Raw genomic sequence first — 11,915 nt, forward strand, 5'->3', positions numbered from 1 at the left:
AATGAAAACGTCACACAATTGCATTTATTACACAAACAGAAATGCACGCCGAGTTCCATTCACGCACGCACTTAACACGTGTTAACACAGATTTTATTCCGTTTCCACAGCTTCTATTGCTTTAATTACAAACACAGCTTTATAGCTGTGACATGGCTGTGAAGTACAAAAGTGGCAATGCCTTTAAACAAGGAGATCATTGACCCTGTGCCTTATGAATTTAGTCGTTCACAATCGAAAAGAAAATTGGCCCAAGGCAATGAACAGTCAAGTTTTAGCACAGTGCTGCAAACAACAAAATTAAGCCACCCTTTGTATGCCAGTTGAGCCATAAAAACATACTTCTTAGCAACAACGAAAATCTGCTGCATTAAAATTTCAACTTGTGTACAAAGTGCAATAATTGTTGTGGCTTCCAGGTTTTTAGATTAGCATGCACGAAAGTTCTATTGGAAGTGCATTGTAAGCAGTGAAGCCTGCAAAGCAATGTAAGGGATATGAAGACAATGCCACTGCCTTGAAAGAGACCCAAGAGCAGGCGGGTAGAGTTCCAGAATGTATTCATTTTTGGAAGAAAGATTTGCTCCATCTGCTGCCATGAGAGTGCCCTACCCCCATTTATAAACACTGACAGAAGGATGGTAATAAGGCTAGCATAGCATTTTAGTGTAGCATTCTCAGGGAAATGTGTCCACCCCTCATTTTTGCATATGTGTATTTACAGATGACCACGTGCAGCCCCTTTGTGTGAATCCACTGCTGGATGAAGGCTTCCCCAAGCTGTGCAGTTCCTGAGGATTGTTTGAGCTAACTTCAAAACGCTGGTCAGTGCAACTCGGTTGGTGGCACAGAGCACAGATGTTGAGAGAACCATACAGCACAATAATGAATTTTCTGCACTTTATATGCAAAGTGGTCACCCGTCCATGCACTACCCAGGCTAAACACTGCTTTGCTTTTGAGCTCTTACAAAATCGGGTGCATTCCAGGAGATTTGGTCAAGGCAATCTCTATGCACACCCAGAGATAAATAGAATGCACATTTCTTACTCTGCCTAAACTGTCGAGCAAGTCATGCAGAGCTCGCCACCAAAGACAAACATCCCCCGTATAGCCTTAACTGACTGTTGGAGCAAGTGCTCTTAGTGAGCACCTATCACAGCCGGCACGGTACACGAGCGGGTGGGTGGCCAGCACCATGCCCGGCCGCCTTTGTCTCCCCAGTGGCGATTATTACCCATCGTGCCAGGTACTCATTTGAGGCCGAGTCGACCTAGTGGAGGCCTAGGACTGATTCACATAATCGACACCCGTGTTGGCCGTGAGCGGGAATCTAACTCTGGTCGCTGGGTTTGTAGCGCAGCGCGCTAACCGTTGCATCACCACTCCCCACTGTAGAGCTCCCCAAAAACAGACAAGACACCTACACAATTACATTCCCCTGGTAAATATCTTCAACGATAGGGCTGATTCAAGAATCATTACTTACCTCCCAGCAGCATTCCGACAAATGCCAGTGAATGGACATACTGGTTGCATCACACGAACACCTCTAGAATTTTAACACACGGAAACTTTTCTCAGAAGGATTGTGAGCAGAGCAGTGTTCTCCGATTATTTGAGTAAACAATGGCTCTACACATAATTATCGGTTAGTATACTCAACTAATCGGACAACACAAAAAAAGTTTCACCTCTGTTGCCACATGTTCTGCTGGACGGGAGGGAAAGAGCTGGGTGCAGTGATGTCATCAGCATCATGAGCCTTATCACGATGGGCATGGATTGCCTTCACCTTCCAGAGGCAGAGTGGGGGGTGATCATCTTTTTTTCTAAGGGACACGAGTAATTGATTGTCATATTTTGTTGACTAATCGACTCATCGTACACCGGCTCTAATTGTGAGTTGAACTGCCAGGTTAACAGAGAAACGTTGCTGATCATAAAAAAATGTCTAAGTTCGTGTGTGGCAGAGGGAGCCTGGCAACACGGCACTCACCTCGGTCAATCTGAGCAAGTTCCTGGTTCTCGTCCTCAGAGTCGTCCTCTTCCTCCTCACTTGATGAATGAGTCACCTACCAACGACACGGAGCACGGTAAGCAGAGGCAATCGCATCAGATGTCTGAGAAAGAGGCTGTCCACATTATTTTTCCAAAGCTTTGTTGGTTAGGCAAGCAAAACACAGGTCTCAAGTGGAAACAACCTTCTCTAATCCGAAGGTTTATAAAGCACCTTATCAGTGGATTGCTGAATGAAGGCCTTCCCATGCCATGTTGGTTGAAAGGGTTGTTTGACCATACTTCACCACGCTGGCCAATACGGGTTGGTTAAACATAAAGCTCACATACAAACCCACTTCATTTGTAGGCCATTGAAGGAAAAGTGGTGGTGATCATTGATTTTATACTATTAGCATTAGCCCCAGCCCGAGGTGTCTAACAAATTGAAAAGGGTAATTCACGTGGAAATTACACTACCCTTCCAAACCTTTCTCTCTTTAGATCGCATCTTGCCCTACCTACACTCGTCCCCACCTTTAACACGAAAAAACCCTCTATTCTTGTCCCCACCTCCACACCATAATTATTTTTTTCTTTAAAAAATGTTAATGTTTTTTTTATCTCACCAAATGTGCTGCACGGGATGGGTGAGGTTTATCAAATGCTGCAGATGTCCAAAAACGCTAAAATATATATGTTGCAGTTAGTAGTGCAACAAAAAAACAAACGTGCCCAATGGAAATACCATTGATGCCCTGAGACAAAAAAAACAGCTTCTCAAATGCCACTGTGACCCACTTTCAAGGGTGCGGTTTGCTACGATATAATTGTTGTTCGTTTTTCCAGTTAACGTCACGTGTGCCTTTGTGCTCAAGGTCACGTCTGCAGCGTTGAGCTATACACGACAGGGTTCAGTGACTCCTAAAAACTGAAAATAAAATCGTAAATTTCACAAGCTCAAATATTCTGCTTACAGAGCAATACACTGAAAGGGTATCAACCAATTTACATTTTACTGTAAATGACTAATTAAATCATGATATAAGTAAGCCGTAGCAATAAAGTCCACAACCGCAGTCTCCAAGGTAGCATTTAACGTGCTAATTTATGGCCCTCTTCTCAGTGTTGTTAATGACGTAACCGCTGACATTTACGTAAGGTCAATCTATTCTGAGGCCTTTCTTGGAAAAAGGTGATGCTTTTTTTAAATATATATTTTTACGTGATTAGGTTTGAAGTTCATATACATATATATACATTTATATAAAAAAAAAACCTGAAATGCGATCTAAAATTTCAGAGCAGAATCATTTGTTTTCAGGCCCGTGGCGTGACCTTGTTAAAAGGGGGCATAAAAAGAACCCTGGGAGGGGCAGGGAGGCACCGCAGTCAATGTTAAACAAATGTTTAACATCGCTTAAACTTACACTTATGTTTAAACGCTAAGCAGAATGAGGAGTAACGACGCGATCTGCTTGTGTTTATGTGCATTCAGCTCCAGTTATCACCAACATATTGTTATTTTACGAAAAAAATTACAATGGACAGCTGAGCCTTCTTCTCGGGAGGGGAACAGCTCTTCCAGCCTCCACCAACGCTCGAGGGCTGCTGCTGCCTTTGATAAAGAAAAAAAAGATTTGGGCCTGTCCATAACAGCCTCTAAAATGCTTAATGGGTGGCTTTTACGTAAGCTCGTGGTAACCAACCCACTCCCCAGACAATAACAAACTACAGTGCACAGTGGGTGAAGTCAGAGTTCCAAATTTAGACCCGCTGATCACCAATATTACATTGCTCACCATCCCCGGGTGCCTGTACACCTTCACGCGATTACGTTACTGTTTTAAAATGCACGTATCTTGCACGCTAAATTAGCTTAGCCATACCATTAATATTATTAAAATCACTCAGTCCAACTTACTGGGGCACTGCATTGATTTTAAGCCAGCATCTGTATTTCTGCCGAGTATGAGATCTATTGACCTCATAGAGCTAAGCTTCAGGAGAGGCGTCTGTGGCAGGCCAGGTGCAGGGAGGGGTAGGAATTTGAGAGCAACAAATCGCCCTGCAGAAAAAAATCGCTCCTGTGCCCAGAGCTTGCAGCCAGTGTGAAATTAACGGTGCAAGGTTTTCATAGTTGTCATTTTAAAAATTACATTGCTCATCACACGTCACTATATTTCCATAAAGCCGTACACTTTCTCAATCATGAGAAATGTAAAATATCGCCTGGAAAATTGACGGGCAATAAATATTGTATACGCACAATATCCTCTGTATTGTATAACGCACCACAGAATAATTAACGAATACTGAACTTGGAGTAAAGTATGGGCTACTCCCACCTACAAGACATCGGACCAGCATGGAAGAACAGGCCAGATATTCTCTATGGGATTTTGTAAAGCTCTCTCCAGTCGAGACCCTTTCGTCAGCAGTGGCGTGTGCAGGTAACAGTAGGGCTGCACCTGAAGTGTTTGTCCTGGTGAACTTGTCAAGCAGGCAGAGGTGATTGTCTGTACTCAACTCCTGGGCTACGATGCACGACACAGGGCAGTAAAATGCTGAATGACTTCCTGCTTAACAAGCCCTGCATGGCCCCCTCATCAGTGCCAGAGCTAAACGCAGTTTCCACGTGCTCCACCACACTTTAACCTCTCGGTCTTAGCAAATAATGTGTATTCAGATCGGTGAAACTGGGGCAAGTCTACAATAGGAAATATTGAATTTAACAACTACATCAACGACATCGTTGTACAATATATATTACAGTGAAAACATAAAGTACATAAATACAGTACTATATTGAAACTATTACCTATACTTTGCATACTGTAGTGTCATGCCATGCAGTATATTCAATTGCGCGAACGTAGAACAATTACAGTGCAGGCGTCATCTCAGATATATTGACAATACAATACTTTATTAGCATTGCATTTAGTCATGTGCATGCTAATTTGTTGTTATACTGAAGTGCATTTTATACAAGTATTTATTTTAAAACAAAGGCAACATTCGAATAATTTACAAACACTTTATTTCAGCAATGACTGTCATTGTACAATCATTAAAGATAAACAAAGGATATTAACAGGGTAAACAATTCAACAAAATACAGACATCAAAACAAAATTGATATGTTTAATTGTAAACATGATTAACTGTGCCATATTTGCATTTAGAGTGTCAGATTATTCATACACATTAATAATGAAAAAAATAATTGGAAATAATACCACACCTATACCATGAGTGATTACTATATTAATAATTTGTGATGACAGCATCAAAGATGACAGTGACAATGATGGATATGATGGAAATAACTAATGTAATGTTAAACGTTCATGCCCTCATCAACGGATGCCCATTTAACTCTGTGCCTGCTGATGGACACTTCAGTTAATCCAAGAAGGATTTAAAGGAGATTCCCGAGGGTTCAGGTGATAGCTTAAACTATTTTATGACCCAGGCACTTCCAATTTTATTGGCAACAGCAGATACATTGTTTCAAACAGTGGGCTACACAGTACATGATGTGGGCTATGTACATGATGCTTAGGTGGCAACTTGTTCCTTGGTGTTCATGTAATAAATGTCTATCAACTACCTATTACAAACTATTTATTATTTTACCAGCTAAGGCCCACTTTGCTAAATAGCTCTTTTTCAGAAGCGAACCGGCCACAAATGATAGATCAAAGAAGTGGATTATGATGTGGAAATGTATAGCAGCCAAATAATCTCAAAGTATGTTTATTCTAAATGTGGAGGGAAACCCCAGAAGACCCGAAGAATAATCCAAGCGACCACGGGAAAAATATGCAAACTCCAAAAATACAGGCATCAGGGTCAAGATCGAACCCACGATCTCCTGCATACCAGGTGAGGTAGTTAACATCTCGCCACGGTGACATCCCCTTAGATTATGGATAACCACTTGTGAGCAGTGGTCCATGCACGGTCAGTATTGGTGCTTAAATCATTGGCTGTGCACGGCTCCTCGAGCAGATGACACGAGAACAGATGAGCAAGGCATCCTCTGCTCTTCACCACAGCCGCAGGTCGGCTTCTGAGTCTGGCCGAGATGGCCTCACTTCCTGAGGCTTTGCAGCAGCCAACAACATGTAAGTAGGTATTTCAGGCATCGCCAGATTGCCCGTGGTTCTTCTGACCTAGGCATGTTATATCTAGGCATTAGCTATGACCCGCACGGCATGGGGAGAACCTCCCATATCAATGGATTGATAAAGGGCTGGACACGTGAGGCAGCTGACTTCGCAGGCAGCAAGTGCTGTTGGGAGAGTATTGCGCATTGCCCACGAAGCACTCCCCAATTTGCCAAATACATTACCAAATCCATTAGTGCTTTCACATGCGCCATTATAAAAATGCACCTAATAATATCTAATTAGTATCATATTTGGTTGACGACAAAGTTGGCCATTGCGCCCAGACAGCACTGAGTGGCATAAACAGACAATTTAAAATAAACGTGAAAGAAATCTAATAGGCACGCGCAGGCCTTCCCAGTGGCCCACTTTGTCCTGAACTCTGCCACCTGTGGCAAACATCACCCACGGGCCCCTGCAAAATACTCCTAAAGCCTCAACTGCTTTGCGAATTAAACCCTATCCAGCATTAAGCGAACGTTGTTACTTGCACAAAGCAATAAAGCTCCCACATAACGACAAAAGCAAATGAGTTTTGCATTGTGTTTGCACCACGTTTTGCTTTGCTTGGGGAATAATAATTTATGTCCACTGTACATGTTAATTTAATCAGTGATGTTAAATTGCCACCATTACATTGCTCGCATTACTCTGTTAGTGTCCCAAACGGACCCAGAATGTCCCGAGCCTGTGTGGAGTTGGGGGGGCATCATGACACGGGCTGCGATCATTCAGCCACGCTATTCAACTGCTATTGCGCAAGAGGAGGCATCCAGTAGCATAAACGCGACTTCCAAACCGCAATGAAAACGAGCCCCACATTCCGAAATAAACACTTGCACAAGCCCGGCCAGAAGCACAAACAACCAATTGATAATGACAATGAAAACAGCTCTAAAGAATAATTGGGTGGCATGCGGTTATTCTTTTCAAAGTTTCTGTTTGTTTATGTCATAACTATTATCGAGGGTAATACATTACGTGGTAATTATTATTCTTCAGAAGACTATATCGGACAGGTGTTAAATGGATGAACTAGAACATAATTATCCCCCCAACAAATCACCAAGTTCACCTTCCTATTATTTACCAAGGAAAGCTGTACTGACTCTCAACACTTGAGGTGGTTCCTGCATGTTGGGATGTTTGGCTAATTCCATTCAGGAATGTTTTCGGCATATCAGAAGTTGCAGTTTGTAACTGAAACCCCAGGTCGTCGTGAGTGAACGGTTGTGTGCATTTCACGGCGTGATCTCAGTGCACCCTCAGAGGGCGCACAGACCACGAAAACACCAACAGAATCCAAACAAAGACATGACTAAACACACAAAGGCAGACACACGCGCGCATCTCGCACGTTCAAACAGCAGGCATTCCCCTTGAATGGCGCACAACCATATTCTCACCAGTCCGTGTACGTATGAGTAACATCTCACTCTGGGTCACTCAATGCACAAACGAGCAAGCGTCGTCAAGTGAGCCACGTGCTAAGGCTATTTACATCTCCCCCACGCCACCTTTAATGCCCTACTTAGATTTCGTCGTATACCGTGATGCAATAAATCTGCATTCTGATGGGATGTTTATCGCGGTACAACACTGTTGTTCGGTTTTATCGCACATCCTCCGCTTCATGCGTTGCCTTGTGATGCTTTTTTTCCAAACAATAACAGGGCCCTTTGAAAACGTCAAAAGATACATCGATAATGCCAGCCTAAAAACCCTGCCAGTGAATGCCTTGTTCCCCGTGGGTGCTTAAATAGAGGTGGAAATGTACTGGCAAGCACAAAACCTGAGCGTTAGTGAATCCCAGTGAAGGATTATGCAAGGTCACAACTGCCTGCTGCCAGTACAATAACTAAATTGAGGCTTTCCTCAAGTGCTTGAAAATAAGAATGTTACTGCAATAATGTGAACGATATTTCCACTCCTGGCAGCAACTGTATCGTCGAGCATGCGTCATACCACTAAGTAAAACGGACATGTATCTCCAATGACCACTCTATACACGTTATGTAGCTTAATACAATGATGATAATAATAATATACAGCCCTTCGTCAATCCACTGCTAAACGGAGGTATTCCTGACACCGAGTACGTGATGTGGGTTTGTTTGACCATACTTCACCACGCGGGTCAATGCTGGTTGGTTGAGGGTAGGTGCCCAGAACCCGTGGCTGATGGTTCGCTGTGACCGGGAATCGAATTCAGGCGCCCTTGGGTTCTTAGCACAGTGCGATAACCACTGTGCCACTGCTCCCTTGTCCCGTTAAACCTTTCAAAGAACTGTATATACGTTTATAGTGCTTGCTGGAATGCAATAGGCGCATGCGATGCCTCGTGTCAGCAAATATTACTCAATATAGCACCAATCGACGGCCCAGAATAGTGATGGAGTGGCGGCCAAGATATGGAACGCGTCCGAGATGGACAGTCACCGAGGAGATGGAGCGATTAAATCAGCTACTGTGTGGGTGCTATGTGGATTATTATTATTACTTCTCCATCGCAGTTTTGTGAGAGTACAGTGACGGCTTGGGAAGGGAGGCGATAGCTGAGCAGTGGATTGATCTTGGCTGGTGGTGATGATGATGGTATCAGCAGTCTATTGTTGGCATTCTAAAGACAACAAAGTGCTTTGGAAGTTGAGTAGCTGCTGCTGCTCCTGCTGGCAGCAGACAAAAGATGCAGCAGCCTCGTGCCATCAGCAGTCGATAAGCAGTGAAGAAGGGGACACGCATACCCATTGTTATCCCGTCTACTCAATAAAGTTGTGTCGCCACGTTACGATGCGCGGATACTTCAGCTTGCCAGCAGTCAATGGCATTGTCTGGTGACAACCAACAATGCATTGTCATCACCATTTCGTTAAGACGTGGGTTATTTACAATTGTTTACATGAGCCAGCCAGCCTGTTATATCCAGCCAGCTAGTTAGGGCAGCCAGTTCACTTCCCCGCCAGCTAACCAGGCATCCAGATAGTCGGACAAGCAGCTAGTCCCGTGAACTAGCCAGCCATCCCACTCGTCAATTAGACACCCGATCAGTCGTCGAGCTTACGAATCATATCGCCGGTTAGGTACACAGCCAGCCAGGTAGTCGTTTAACACAACTAGTCAAGTAAATAGTTATACACGCAGCCATGCAGTCACCCAGCCTGCTTAAGTCACGGTATCCAGTTAAGCCTAACGAGCCGGCTGTTAGTAAGTCACTCAGCCAGCCAGGCGAACTCAGCCAGTCAAGACACCCCAAGCCAGTCCCCTGCCATCCAGCGAGTCGGGTGAATCAGGTTAACCACACACACACACATCCCCTTGTGATGACAGCGAGCACTCGGGAGCAGCAGGGTGATGGCGTTAGTGGGAGTGGTGGGTGCCAAGTCGCCCCATCTCGCTCTACCTTGAGCTGTAGCGGCTGGACTTCGTCAATGGTGTGCGCCCGTAACTTCTTTGTCAGCACCGTTATCATCCTAACCGGCCGGGCGGGCCCGGCTGGGTTGCGTGCGCTGCGGGAGGGTCCCTGCCTCCTCGCTCGCTGCTGCTGCTGCTGCCTCCGCTCCGTCTCCCGTCGTTGGTTCGTTCCCACTCGCCCGCCCCCCACTTCCTCGTCCTCCTCATCCACGTCGTCGTCCTCCTCCTCTTCCTCCGCCTCGTATTCGTCGTCGTCGTCGCTCCGTCTCCACCGTGGCAGTGCGGCGCCGCTACTGCTCTGGTGGTGCTGGTGGTGATGATGGTGGTGCTGATGCTGCTGCTGCTGCCAACTTTGCGCACAGATGAGATACATACATGGGGCTTGCGTGTGCTAAGTGGCGCTTGCGCTCCCCGTGTGTGCGGACGCGTGTGGGTGGTGGTGGTCCTCAAGCGACTAAAGAGAGTCGCACAAATCCAGCTCCGGCTTCTCTCCCAACCAACCTCCTCCTGCTGCTGCTGCTCCTCCTGCACTCAAACACCCCCCCCCCCAACAATCAGCGAGCGCGCGTGTCCGTAGCCCAACTCCCACGGGTGTCTGCTTTGTTGTCGCTGGTTCTGCGTCCTTCTGTCTTGTTTGTTTGTGTGTGTATGTGTTTGTTTGTTTGTCGTGTGTGGGGGCTACTGCTGCCACTGCTGCTGCCGTCTCCGCTGTTTGACGTCCGGGCGTCTGCGCTCATTCATCGGCGGCAGCGGCTGCCGATGTTGTTGCTGCTGCTGCTGCTCCTGCTGCTGCTACCCCGGCACGCTCCCTCGCTCCGCCCTACGCACTCTGGCCCAGTCTGTTCCGCTGCCACCCTCTTCCCCACAACTCCCTCCCATCCTCTTGCACCTCCCTCCCTCTCTCTCTCCCTCTCTGTACCTCCTCTTCCGTGCACCACCTCCTTCTCTCTGTACACCCCCCCCCCGCTTTCCTCTCTCGCTGAACTCTGTATTGTCACCTCCTTCCCGTCTCTCCTTCCACCCACGTCTCTTTAATCTATCCCCGCACTTATTTCTCTCTCTTAAGACCTCCATCTCACTCTGTTAATTCCCCCCACCCCGCCGCGCGCGCCTCTTTCCCCGAACTTTTCTCTCTCTCAGTTTCAGTTTCTTTATTTTTGTATAGCCCTGTGAGCCATTCGGCTCTTGAATCGGGTGCAACCACAACAAACACAAAAATACGAACAAGAAAACATCTTAAGGTGACTATGTGACTGTGCAAACAGAAAATCCATGAAAAAACAGCAAAATATTCCTGAAAAAAGCACCGTCCACCAACGCTGTGTGCAAAAAATTCCAGTGGGATGCAATTCAAACAACAACATATTCTTGGTTATTTCGGTAAAGTCATGTAGAAGGGAAACAATAAAATAATATACGTGACTTTACCGAAAGAACCAAGAATATGAATCCCTGCAGTCACGAAAGCTTTCAATCAAAACAACAACCACAAAAAACTTAGATTAAGGCCATCAGTCTAACTCCGTCATACAACAAAACAAACATGTCCAAACCAAAAAAACGTTTTCGAAATCACCAAAAAATAAAGCCATAATTGCAACGTAACAGTTATCATAGGGACTGTGACCGAATTTTTACAATCAACTACACCTCTCCATCTCAATGCACCTCTCTCACTTGCACCCCCCCTGCCACCCTATTCTCTATCTTCCCCCCCCCCGTCTCCCTGCAACCTCCCTCTTCCCCGCGTGCTTGGGCAAGCTCACCGGTAGCTCCATTGGCTGCCACTCGGCCCTCTCTCGTCTCAACAACAACAACGACAACACAAAACCACATTGAACTCACCTGTGGGGTGACAAGGCGTGGGTGCTGCAGTGCTGCGCTGGCTTCTCTGCTTGTTTGGTGGATTGCACGGTGGGGTTTGGCTGAGTGATGGGGTGGGGTGGGTCCCCTGGCTGGTGCTTGTTCATCCTCGAGTGTGGCTGCTGCTGCTGCTGGTGATGTCTAGGATTTGTCTGGGTTGGTGGCCTTGGGTATCTTTGGTGGGGAGGAGGGGGGGGTAACAGCAGCAGCCTGTGTGGCCACTGAGATATATATACAAAAGATTCAGCTGCCCCCCCCCCAGCACACACAATGTAGGTTGTGTAGGGTGGTGGTCCCACAGATTGTATGGTCCGCCAGTAAGAACCGGCGATACGATGTCCAGGTGTGCATGCACGTGCACTCTATGCCGACGTATATATGTGCTACTTCTTTCACACCGTACGTGGCCAACCGTGCTAATCGGAGGTGCGATAATGTGCTGGGCCCCAACACCGCGGACCGCCC

The 11,915-nt window shown here is 46.1% G+C and overlaps 1 protein-coding gene across 1 annotated transcript in view; it reads right to left on the reverse strand.

Moving 5' to 3' along the window:
* Positions 1 to 10,447, reverse strand: part of LOC116939550 (uncharacterized) — a 108,000-nt gene extending 97,553 nt beyond the window's left edge. Inside the window, exons 1-2 of the mRNA XM_032948078.2 lie at positions 9,577 to 10,447; positions 2,000 to 2,075 (exon numbers count right to left, since the gene is read on the reverse strand). Coding sequence (XP_032803969.2) covers positions 2,000 to 2,075; positions 9,577 to 9,960 — 460 coding nt within the window. The 5' untranslated portion in view covers positions 9,961 to 10,447. The remainder of the gene's footprint in view (positions 1 to 1,999; positions 2,076 to 9,576) is intronic.
* Positions 10,448 to 11,915: the final 1,468 nt, after the last annotated feature.

Source organism: Petromyzon marinus, chromosome 6 (assembly GCF_048934315.1).
Source record: "Petromyzon marinus isolate PM22_M1 ecotype Great Lakes invasive population chromosome 6, UKy_Petmar_22M1.pri1.0, whole genome shotgun sequence".
NCBI lineage: Eukaryota > Metazoa > Chordata > Hyperoartia > Petromyzontiformes > Petromyzontidae > Petromyzon > Petromyzon marinus.